This window comes from Populus trichocarpa, chromosome 17 (genome assembly GCF_000002775.5).
Source record: "Populus trichocarpa isolate Nisqually-1 chromosome 17, P.trichocarpa_v4.1, whole genome shotgun sequence".
NCBI lineage: Eukaryota > Viridiplantae > Streptophyta > Magnoliopsida > Malpighiales > Salicaceae > Populus > Populus trichocarpa.
The window spans coordinates 5,332,585-5,345,872 of record NC_037301.2 but is presented as its reverse complement, the minus strand read 5'-3'; the positions used below and the strand labels follow the sequence as shown (position 1 = coordinate 5,345,872).

The following is a 13,288-nucleotide window of genomic DNA, read 5'->3' as shown; positions in this document are numbered from 1 at the left end:
TAACACAATCTTCTCTGGCATCTAGCAAGCATATTCCTTGGATATTCTTTTTTGTTCATAAAGGAAAAAAGATTTTTGTCTTAATTCTGTTTTCCCTCTCATGACTGTCTGGATTTTATTCTCTTTTATGACTGTTTAGATTGGAAGATTTTTGTAGCTGGCTGGCTGGCTGGCTGGCTTTGATCTTGCATCTTTACTTTTGTCGCCATAAGAAGAAGAAGAAGAAGAAGAAGACCAGATAACCGGCGGGCGGGTTTTTCGACCATCCATTATATATATAAATTCACAAACTGTAACCAATTAAATCTGACCACGGAGGAGAAAAAATAAATTAATTAAACAGTAAAATTATATATATAAGGAAAAAAAAAGACGTACAGCAGAGATTTAGAAATATCCGAGAAGGATATAACAATGCAAAATTATGGAATATTCTACGCGGAGATCCAACTCTTTTCCTCTCCTCTCCACGATTATATAAACCCCTCTCCGATCCCTTCTCTTCGCAACAATCTCCAAAATCCCTTCTATATCCCACCCCTTTGCTGTCTTCTTCAGCTGATTATAATAATCGCATAGCATGGCTCTTAAAGCTGTTCATGTCTCTGATGTTCCCAATCTTGACCATGTCCCTGACAATGCCTCTCTTTCTCTCTACTCAACTCGTCTCTCCAAAGGTAAATTGTCAGGAAGAGAAGGTTCTTGGAGTTTCTTGATGTTTTCTTGGTGCGGGCTTGATTTTTCTTTCTTTCTCTCTGCAGGAGTTGAGATGAATAGAGCAGCTACGTTCAAGATGCCAAAGTTTATGGTGGCTGGACATAGAGGGAATGGAATGAATGTATTGCAATCAACAGATGGTAGGATGAAAGAGATTAAAGAGAACTCCATTATGTCTTTTAATAGCGCTGCCAAACACCCCATTGATTTCATCGAATTTGATGTTCAGGTATAATTACTTCTTTATATCTCTTTCTCTTCTTAATTTGTTCTAGACTGAAATATAAATAAAAATCTTGTTTTTAATGTTTGTTGGGACTTTCTCTTTGATTTTGAGATATTTGGAACTTGAATCTTCCAAACTGGGTGCTGTTTCTTTGACGTTGTAGACTTGTCGGTTGTTGGACGCCGCATACCGTTTGGCAGCGAAAACGCTATTTGTGGAAGATTTTTTTTTTTTCAAGAAAAAAATAATTTTTAAAATTTTTTTTAGTCTGTTTTTATATTAAAAATAAATTTTAAAAAATAAAAAAAATTATTTTAAATGCAATTTCTACTGATCTCTTAATCTTTAAAGAAATAAATAAAAATACTTCCGGTGGTTTGGTAAATTGAATTCGAAATCAATTTGTTTAATTTTTTTTTGTTATTTCCTTTTCTCTCAGTTTTTAGTTTTATGAACTGATTGCGTTTATTTTTGATGGGTATGATTTTTTGTTTCTGAAGAAATAAAATAGAAATAGAATTGAAAATAAAACTATGGAGCTGAATGAGGCAAAGACAGGAAAAAGTGAAAAAAACGAACTGTCGTTTTTGTAGGTGACAAAAGATGACTGCCCAGTCATTTTCCATGACAACTTCATCCTCTCTGAAGATAATGTAAGTGTCTTTGATCCTTTTGGAGTCTCTATTTTCGGCTTTATTGTTTAGAAATAAAATGTTTTTAGCTAATTAAACTCATGGATATGATTTTATTTGTAAATTCAGGGCACTATTTTTGAGAAGAGGGTGACAGAACTTTGCCTATCTGAATTCCTATGCTTTGGACCCCAAAAAGAAGGAAGGGCTGGCAAATCTTTACTCAGGAAAACTAAAGAAGGAAAAATACTGGAATGGAATGTAGAGAAAGATGACTCCTTATGCACCTTGCAAGATGCATTTCAACAAGTGGAGTCCTCACTTGGCTTTAACATTGAATTAAAATTTGATGACCACATTGTCTACCAGCAGGATTATCTCATTCGTGTTCTTCAAGCCATCTTGCAGGTACATATAGATGATATTTTCTTAATCAAGACTGCTTTTTTTAGCTTAAAACAAATAATGCGTGCTGGTTCAAGTTTGTATACTATGAGAGTTTTCTTAATTGGTGAGTTAATCTTGTGGTTTAGGTGGTATTTGATCATGGTAAGGATAGGCCTGTTATTTTCTCATCATTCCAACCTGATGCAGCACTGCTTGTCAGAAAACTGCAGAGCACCTTCCCTGTAAGTTGCAAACTTTGATTATTCACTTTTGTGTTCGTGTTTCTAAGTAAGCATGGCATCCTTTATCTTGCATTGATGATTGTTATCGATTGCATTACAGGTTTACTTTTTGACAAATGGGGGTACTGAGATTTTCTATGATGCAAGGAGAAATTCCTTGGAGGAGGCTATAAAGGTGTGCTTGGAGGGTGGTTTGCAGGGGATTGTATCGGAGGTCAAAGGGGTTTTTAGAAATCCTGGGGCAGTGAACAAGATCAAGGATGCGAAGCTTTCTCTTCTAACTTACGGAAAACTGAAGTGAGTGTTTGAATTTTAGGACTTTGATCTTCTCAAACACTGTCAGCACGCATGGCCATGTCTGCTAAAAAACACAACCAAATGTCAATTTTCAAGGTGCTGACTGTGTTTTCTTGTTTTGCAGTAATGTATCAGAAGCTGTTTACATGCAACATTTAATGGGTATAGATGGAGTGATAGTTGATCTGGTTCAAGAAATTACTGAAGCGGTATCTGATTTGATAAAGCCATCTAAGATGGGAGAAGCAGAGAGTCTAGCAGAAGGGGATGGAGAGATGGAAGTAAAATCAAAGCCTCAATTCTCACAGATGGAGCTTTCATTTCTTTTAAAGCTCATCCCAGAATTGATACAGCTTTAGTTACTTGCCCCTCTTGTCTCTAGTTTCACTACCAGTTTAGCAGTTTTAGCCCCTCCCCTTTTTTCTTTTTTTTTTTAATGCTTGTAGATGACCTGATCTCTTCTACCACTCTTACAATGAACTCCTCCCCCCACAAGGGGAAAAAAGAATCCAGCTCTTCACCGTGAATTAGTGAGCTGCTATATTTTTTTTTTATGAGATTTGATCCATATATATATATATATATATATATATATATTTATTTATTTTAATTTGTCTTTTATATGATTATCATGGTTTTTTAAAACCATCTTGATATCAAGTTGGTGTTCGATTCTCGATTTCATTAAAAAGAAATCAATTTGTTTGTTTGTAAGAAATTGAAGGTGAAAGGATAAAAATTAAAAGTAATGAACAATAACGAGAATTTTTTTATTCTTTGGTCAGTGAATTTTTTTCCTTTCAGTTAACCTATTCTAAAAAAACCATTTTACAATTTTCTTGGTGCTCAATTTAACATAGAATAATATAATTTTTTTGTTTGCGAATAAATGGAAATGAGCGGACTAAAATTGTCTCAAAAAACAATCACGAGGCTCTTTTCTTTTAAAAACAATTATGTCAATGTCGTTTTCATAAATTTTCTCGTGTTATGGCAACAATCATTTTTTATCAATTAAAAAGTCTGGAGATTGAATGGTTTGATCCAAAACCTTATTTTTATAATAGCATTTTAATCCCTGTGTTTCAGAAAGGAGCGAGAGATTCATCGGATTACAGTGGATAGAGAGATGAAGTTGATAAATATCCAATTTTTTTTGGCAATGAAACAAGTTGTTCTTGATGATAACTTTTTGTTTTCAAACCAGTTAAATGCTAATTTAAAAGCATAAAATGTGTTTATTTATTAGATGATATATTGTCTACGTTATTTAAAAAAAAAAAAACAAGTTGAGTGACATGATATCTACCCCTAACTAAAAAGAAAAAAAATTATAGTGGGGGCGAGTGGGCTTGCTCTAGGTCCATGCATCCAACCCGTTTTTTTTCTTTCTCATTTGATTTTTTCCAAAGATATTAGACTTGATAAGGGGTTGAACTGGGCCGACCCAAGTCCCCGGGTTTATAATATATATATATATATATATATATATATATATATATATATATATATATATATATTAAAAAGACATCAAAACAAAGTCATTTTGACCAAAAAATAATTTTTTCAAAAGAAAATGTCAACGGGTTATTAAGTATGTTTTGCCAGATTGACCAGATCAACCCGGGTCAATCTTTCTTTTCATTTTTTCTTCAACCCAGACCAGTCCATGCCCTGGTTGTCCGAGTTTTAGGTCAATTTGTCAAGTCGATCCAAGATTATAACTATGATTTTTTCTATATATTGTTTTTACAATCTCATCCTTTAAAATTTGATCTTTACTAATTTACTCTGATTTTTTTTATGAAGTTAAACAAAAAATAGTCTTAGAAAGAACACAATTGTTGAACTTGGTGGATCCATTAAGGTTTCCTTTAAACCAAATCTACATTATTCGTTTGGGTTTTTTTTTTAATCCAATAGGTCGATTGTGTTAGTTCATGGAACCTTTTAAATAGTTTCATTTGAAACCCAAGTTGGATAAGTTGTCAGGTTGGAAGGTTTCAAAACTAACTTACCCATTGCCAAAAAATCTCTTACAAACTAGAAGTTTTTTTTTTCTTTTTGCTAAAAAAAATGGTGCGACTCACGGTGTAATACGAGCCACTTATCTAATATCTTACTATAGAAAGTAAAAAATCAATGAAAAGATATGGAATCCATTTTTTGACGATTAGCAATACTTGATTTTTAACCATGGCAAAGTAAAGGATTGTTGCATTAATTTCTCCCTTTCTTATCAACCTTTTACAAGAATTGAATTAAAGGATGACAAATGATCATTCTTTAGATTATGAAAAGTTTTATCAATTTTTTAGAATATATTTTTAGAGCAATTTTTATAAATTAAGATTATATTGTGTTTGTATTTCTTGACCGAGTTTTAGGTATATGCTTCATATTCAAACTAATATGTTCAAGAAAAAAGAGTCTTTTTTGTTGAACTCTCACCATTAAAGCTAACACCTCAAAAGTTTAAGCCTTGGATAATAATGTCTATAGAGTGTATATTAACATATTATGGTTTCGAGGGTCATCCATTACAAAAAGGTTGACTTTGGGAAGGTGAGAGCCTAAGAAAAAGGTTGATTTTAGCTTTTCCTGTGCCTGAGTGATGTGATGGATTTCCAGAGGCCGGTGAAGACAGATTCTCGAGGCAGGATTAAATTCATTTTGAGTTTAAATTCTCGTCGCAGCAGTCCCTGTCCCTTTACCAAATCGAGTTGAGTTATCATGACTTTTATCACTTAAAGTTGTTTTTCCATTGTAGATAACTTTTTAGAGTCTAGCTTTTTTTTCCATTATAATCCTCTAGGTTTCTTTAGTGGTGAGGTCAATAGTTAGGACAATCTAAGTTCGTGGTGCTTATGGCACGCTCATGAATGGGGAATACATTGTGCATTAGAACTCTAAAAAAATGTCTGATGCCTCATGTTTTGGCGGGACAAAAACAAATAGCCTTAATGACATTTATGGCACTAGCTACATATTAGGGTGAAGTGGCATTCCTGTCTGAGTTTGTCCCCAATTGAAGGTCCCTTCCTCTAATGGTATAACTTGTAGCACTTGTTCAAGTAGGCTAGTGAGCCTAGCAACCTTTCATTTCAAACTTTATCTCTTTTTAGTTGTTTTATTCTAGATGTGATCTCTCTTTATTCTCCATTTATCTCTGTCTAGATCGTGTTATGGACTTTAAGGGGAAGTTGAACTTTCACATGACGACCTATATTTCTTCCTACACTTATTTGATATACATATGTATAAAATAAATAAATAAAATGCATAAATGAATGTGATACACCAGATTGAGTATGCATGCTTTTTATTCTTCAATATTTCTATTGTATCGAGACTATAGGGATGAACTAGGTCAAACTTTCTTGAAATGTTATCATTGATGAAACCAAACCATTAAAAATTTAGGCCAATTCAAGAAAATCCCCCTTATCATATTGGCCTTTTCCAGAACTAGTTTTAATATCCTCAATGATAATCTTAGTATGTCTTAATATCTTCACTTCTAGTAAGGATTAATGGAGAAATAGTAGCATCACCATAAGCACTAATGAATATGAAATGGAAAGAGGTTTCCTAAACAAACAAAACCTAAGTTGATTTCGATAGAAGACAGACCATTTCATATCCTTGAAATAATTAATAATAATACCTATAAAGTAGATCTACTAGGTGAGTTTGGTTTTAGTGTTGCTTTCAATGTTTCAGATCTCTCTTTATTTGATGTAGGTGAGATTCATAGATGAATTCTTTTTCAGGAAAAAGGGGATGATAATTGCTAATGTCAGAATGATCGATGGTCTTTACTACCTTGATAACAACTCATTCAGTAATAAAAAAGGATGACACTTTAGTAGTATAAGTTCAATAGCTATTCATGAACAAATAATGCTTTGGCATCTTAGATTAGGACATCCTAGTTTTTTGTATCTTAAATATTTATTTCTTGAGTTGTTTACCTTTTCAAAGTGAAAGTTGTCATTTTTCAAAAAGCTATAAGTCATTTTTCAAAAAGTTATCATGCTAAATATCCTTCAAAACCTATTGTGCCTTCAAAACCTATTCTGCTTTAAGATCATTTTATTTAATTCATAATGATGTGTGAGACCCTATAAAAATCACTATTATATCTGAATAAAATGATCTATCACATTCATAGTGAGCATATAAGATTATACTGGGTTTATTTGATGAGGGAAAAATCTGAGGTTGTAACATTATTTAAAGATTTTTACCAAATGATAGAAATAAATATTAGATAGGGATTAACATAGTTCATTCTGATAATGGGACATAATACTTTAATGAGTATTTGAGATATTATTTGAAAGTAAAAGGGATTGAACATCGATCTACATGTCGGGCCTCTCCTTAGTATAATGGAATTGATGAGAGAAAAAATAAATATTTACTTAAAATGCTCATGCCATAATCTTTTTTATGAATATTCCAAAATAATTATGGGGTAAAGTTGTTTTGACGACATCCTATTTCATCAACAAGATGCCTACTCGAGTGTTGAAATTTCTTACACCATTAGATTGCCTAAAAAAATATTTTATAACACACAAATACAATCTAATTTGCTAAAAAACATATTTGGTTACATAATCTTGTTCACATACCAAACAAATTCCAATCTAAACTTGAACCTAGAGTTGAAAAATATGTTTTCATCGAATAAACCTAAAACAAAAGATGATTCAAATGTTAAAAATATTAAACCAGGAAAAATCATATAAGTATATATGTTTATTTTATAGAAAATCAACCGTACTTTACTAAGAATGGTCTTTGAAAGGAGGAAAAACTGAAAGATAATTACTTTTAGGAATTGTATATTCAATTACCTAATACAATTATGAACAATACTATTTTTCAATATCACAATCCTAGGAAAAGAATGTTTATAATATTGAAACAAATACAAATACAAATACTATTATAAAAAGATCAAACTAACCTAAATACCAATCTTTAGATTTATAATAAAAGAAAAACTCATACGAAAGGTGAAGACCTACCTATCATCCTAACACAAAATCAACTAAATTCTCTAGGCATTTGACTATTATGATAAATTTGTTCCAATAGCCAAAATAAACTCAATTTAGGTGTTGTTATCTTTAGTAATGAATTTCAATTAGTCATTACATCAATTAGACGTTAAAAATGCTTTTTTAAATGAAAACTTAGAAGAGGAAGTCTTTATAAGCATACCACATGGGTTTGAAGAGGAAATTTATATGACCTCAAGTACTTTCCTAAAGCATGGTTTGAATGCTTTAGAAAGGCTGTAAGACATCATGGTTACTATCAAAGTCAAGAAGATCATACAATGTTCTACAAACATTCAAGTGAAGGTTAAATTACTTTTAATTGCATATATGGATGATATAATCCTAATAGGCGATGATAATGTCGAAATGGAAAGACTTAAAAATAAACTTGTTGATAATTTTAAGACCAAGAATTTGGATGCTTTAAAATATTTTCTTGGAATGGAATTTGCTAGATCTAAGAAAGGTATATTTGTCACATAACGTGAATATGTACTTTATTTCTTGGTGAAATATGATTATTGGGATGCAAAGTAGTTGAAACACTAATTGAAGCCAACTTGAAGCTCCAACATGCTAAAATTAAAAAAAAAATAGTGACTCAGGAGTAATACCAAAGGCTCCTCGCCTAGATAATGCCTTTGTAATAAGTATGGTCAGCCAATTTATGCAATCACTTGGCACGAAATACTTTAATGATGTTAATAGAATCTCAAGGTGCATGAAAAGGAATCCTGAAAGAGGTATGTTTTAAAGAACATAAACATATATAGATTAAAGTCTACATCGATATAGATTGGGTTGGAAGTATAACTAAAAAAAAGATGAACTTTTTTGTTATTGTACCTAAGTTGAAGGGAAATCAATTACTTGGCGAAGCAAAATATAAATTATTATGGCAAGGAGTAGAGCAAAAGCTTAGTTTAAAGCAATTGCACATGGGATTTGTGAACTTGTGTGGATTAAAAAGTTTTTAGAAAACCTGAAGATTCTTCACTCATCATCAATGAAGGTCTATTGTGACAATAAGAAAGCCATTTCTATTGCTCATTATTCAATTCTCCATGATAAAACAAAGCATGAGGAAATTGATAAGCACTTTATTAAAGAAAAGATTAATAGTGGAATGATTTGCATGCTATATGTTCCAACCACTGAGCAAGTTGTTGATATACTTATTGTAAGGGACTAGATAAGAAATAATTTGACTACTTGATCAACAAGCTAGCTTAAGGGAAAGTGTTGTAAAAAAAAAAAAAGTTCTTTATTAGGTTGTATTCAAATTTGGTAGTTTTGGTCAACTCCTATAAATTAGGAGTCACCCTAACTAGGATATATAATTTGATTTGGTTCTTTATTTCATCCCTTGTATCCTCCTTTAAATAGGTACCTTATACATACTATTTTGACTTAAGTCAATATACTAATTTCCAGATATTACTCTTTGTCTTCAACCTTTATAAGCATAATTATGGTTAAAAGGAAATTTGGTTAATGGTGTCCTCCTCTGGATTGTGTGCTGGTTAGGCCCCTAGTCATTTTGATCTATTTTTTTAAGGCATGACATAATGGTATTAGAGCAATTTGATATAAGTGAAATTTTAAGGAGTTTTATTTATAAGGAGATGCAAATTAAGATAAGTTGTATTAGATCAATACAATTCAATAATACTTTTGATGATGTGTAGTTTGATTTATGAGAAAATATGAATCAATATACATTGTTTATTGTTTATTGTTTTTTTATCGAAGTAATAAATTTTATAGATCAAAATGAAACAAGGCTGGAGACCAGTAGGTCATAATATACAAACATGTACATATAAAGGCTAGGGGAACAAGCTCCTTTAGACAAAGCATTACAAAGCCTAACAAAAAGGCTGCAGAAAAACAGCTAAAACTGTGCCATATTGGCTACATAAAAAGCAAGGCTTCTCTTGGCCGGAGACACTAGCAACAGGACACAGTTCACAAACGAGCAGCATAGAGATTAGCTATACAAGAAGCACAGGCTGCAGATAACAACAACAACAACCACTCTAACAGCAAAAGCAAAGCAAACAACCCAGCAATACAAGACAAGCTGCAGGTAGAAGCATCAAACCCACTCCAACAACAGGAATTCCAGCAGAGCAGACCTACATAGCAGCAGCAAAACAAAGCATAAAAACCATCAAAGCTAGTAGAGGAGTAGTTGACCAAGCAACACAAGCCAAAAAGAAAGACATCAAAGCCAACCTAAGAAAGGCCATGGCAGACACAGTTATTCAAAGAGCAGAAAGATCCATTAAGGACAGCTTGATCGACAAAGTAGCATGCACAACACTGCATGAAGTAGCAACCAAAGAAAATCAAAGCTGAAGACCAGCAAGTTCAAAGATACAATAAATACTAGGTAGCAAAGGGAACATGCTCCCTTGACAAATTAGCAAATCCATATATATAAATAACTATATAGAACAACAACAAAAACCAAATGGAATCATAAAGAAGAAGATTGAGCATCTAAATCCTCAGCATTGCCATTAAGCTTATTGTCTGTCATAGGCTGAACTTTTGAGAAACCACTGCCTTCACCATCAGTCATATATAGCTTTCTGCCTCTAGAGTACCTTCCACCTGCAGCAACATAGAAACATGAAATATAGGATGTATAGCTAACAAGTTCGGTGGTAACACTAACCTATAAAGAAACTGCTTGATTAGTACTTAAAAGTGCATTTTTATCAAGGTTTTATATCATCATATTGCACTTAAAGTATCATTAAATTCTCTAACTTAAGCATGTTTTATAATAACAAGTCTGATAATATAAGATATCTTTAATTTATGGTAAATGCTTATTTTGAATACAGACATATCTCACAATTTAAAGGATTGATTGATGTGTTTAACTATTGAAAGTGAAAAGACAAAAAGAGGGCTAAACTTAAATAAGAGATGCTGGTTCAATTCAAACTGGAACACCATTCTGTTATTGGATCATCAATGAATCTATAGAACTTGGATTTAGGTCTGGTTTATATGGATAGAAAGCTAAGACATAGGCCTAAAACTTTCATGAGTCCAAGATTCAAAAGGGTCGTTTTCAAGTTCAAATTGTAGCAACAAAAGAGAAGTCGGAATCTATCCTACAGCCTAGACATTGTTCAGTATTCAGCCCATATCTCGAGTTCTAGAAGTCCAAATGACCTCATTTTTGTTTTGCTGGAAAGCTAAGACAAATTCCCAGAACTTTCATGAAGATTATCTATTCAAATTCTGATGTTAGCAATGACATTTTGTTCAGACAATAATATAATAGTTGTCACCAAGTCAAGAGGTGGCCACCCACTCAATAATTAGTCATCAAATCAATAGTTCTGAATTTTAACCTATAAAAGGAGGCATTTGCCATGAATTTAGACATCTTGGTTTTCAGATCAAGATCATATTCTTGCTTTCTTTCTTTATATTTTTGTAATGTTTAAGTTTTGCTTTCATTAATCTCTTATTTATGCTTTTCATCATAACTATGTTCTTATCTAGTTTATTCATGTTTCTCTTCTTTATAATGTTTAGCCAAGTTTATTATGTCAAGGTGAAAAGGTTTCATTAATGGTGTTAGAATAGGTATAGTATAAATTCAATATGGACTTTAATGTTTGATACTAATATGCTTTGTATTTGTTATCTAATTTACTCGTAATACCTTGCTTGTTAAATGGTTAATCTAGATTTGTGTTGAACAATCCTTTGTACAACAAATACTTGGCACTTTTATAACCTACTGTATGGTATAACCGACACATGTGCTATGAAAGGAACTTGATTTGTTGTTAACATAAGTTATCATCATGAATACCTGACAACATTTACAAGTATTGGCATTACTCAAATAAGATCATTAATATAATCATGTTAATAATTTATAATCCGATTGGAACCTCCTTTGTGTGTAGTTTCCAGTTGAGAAATAAAAAAAAATTATATTATACTTATTTGAAATACCATTAATGGACCCTCTAACCTTGACAATTGTTTTATCATTGTTTAATCTTTACATCAATATCACATCTCAAAAGTTCTCTTCAACTCCTTTCCATTTATTATTTGTAATTTATATAGTTGACCTCCATGTGGTTCGATCCCGGTCTTACCGGATTATTTATTACTTCGACACTCCTGCACTTGGGATAAGACATCAATATTTTGATTGTGTCACTGCTCCAACCCTCTCTAGAATCTCATATGGCATAATAAATTGAGGACTTAACTTGTTTTTCTTTCCAAACCTGAATAATTCTTTGGTTGGTGATACCTTTAAGAACACACAATCACCTATTGAAAACTCTAAGTCACACCTCCTTCTATTTGTGTAACTCTTTTTTTATTACCTCTATCTTCTCAGGTAATCTGAATCAACTCTGGTTCCATTAGCCTTTTCTCACCAACTTTAAACCAACAGACACTCTACATTTCTAACCATACAAAGCTCATAAGATGTCATCTTTATGCTAGTCTAATAACTGTTGTTGTAAGCAAATTCCATTAATGGTAGGAACTTACTCCAACCAATTCTAAAATCCATAACACAAGCTCTTAACATATCCTTTAAAATCTGAATAGTCCTCTCAAACTAACCATATATCTAAGGGTGAAAAGTTATACTCAACTACACTTTAGTACCCATAGTTTCTTGAAACTTCACCCAAAACCACGATGTAAACTGTGGACCTCTATCTGAAATTATCAAGATTGGAACTCCATCAATCGCATAATCTCGCTAATAAACAATTTTGCCCACTTCGCATATCCATAAGTAATCTTAACTGGCAGAAAATGGGGTGATTTTGTCAACTTATCAACAATCACCCATATCAAATTATAACCCTCTTAACTTCTAGACAATCCTGTCACGAAGTCCATTGTGATCATTTCCCACTTCCATTTTGTAATCAATAATGGTTGCAACAATCCAGGAGGTATTTAGTATTCACCCTTTATCTTCTGACAAGTCAAACACTTAGAAACAAAGTCTGCTACATTAGCCTTCATCCTATTCCACCAATAACACACCTTAAGATCTTTATTCATCTTAGTGGAACTCAGATGCACTATGTAAACTGTTTGATGTGTCTCTACCATCAATTCTCTCCTCAAATCATGTATATCAGGTACATAAAGACTATTCTCATATCTCAAAACATCATCATCACCAATCGCAAAACCTGCAGCCTTACCCTGCTCAACCTCATTTCTAATCATGAGTAGCGAATCATCTTTCTTCTGAGTTGCTTTTATCTTGTCAAACAAATCTGACTTAACCTATGGTTGTTGTTACATGTAGAGTTGTGCATGTAAGTTTGCTGTGAATTGGGCTGTACCCAACGGAGCTCATCTTGTTGTGGTCCTAGTGGAAGCTGGCTCTAATGTTGAGGTTTTCTGGTTTGCTAGAGTAGCACCCTCTCTAGCTTGTGTTGCTCATTTTGTTGCTTAGTTAGCTGCTCATTTGTTGGCTTTTACTGGTCTATTATATGTTGTCTTGCTCCTATCTGTTGCTGCTTATGCAGATGTTTCTGCTGTTGGGTTTTCCTACTGCTAGAGTGGTTGTTGTTGATGTTATCTGCGGCCTGTGCTTCTTATATATAGCTGGTACTTTATGCTACTTGCTTGCGGGCTGTTTCCTGGTGCTGATGTTGGTTTGTTTGAGTTGGGCTCCCCTCATCTGGC

At 32.7% G+C, this 13,288-nt stretch overlaps 1 protein-coding gene across 1 annotated transcript; it reads left to right on the top strand.

The window, feature by feature from the left end:
• Positions 1-243: 243 nt before the first annotated feature.
• LOC18107142 (glycerophosphodiester phosphodiesterase GDPD1, chloroplastic) lies at positions 244-3,044 on the top strand. Its single transcript, XM_006373074.3, has 7 exons — positions 244-677; positions 762-946; positions 1,537-1,596; positions 1,705-1,983; positions 2,109-2,204; positions 2,305-2,501; positions 2,626-3,044. The coding sequence occupies exons 1-7, from the start codon at positions 581-583 to the stop codon at positions 2,858-2,860; spliced, it is 1,149 nt and encodes a 382-aa protein (XP_006373136.1). The 5' UTR covers positions 244-580; the 3' UTR covers positions 2,861-3,044.
• The last annotated feature ends 10,244 nt before the right edge of the window (positions 3,045-13,288 follow it).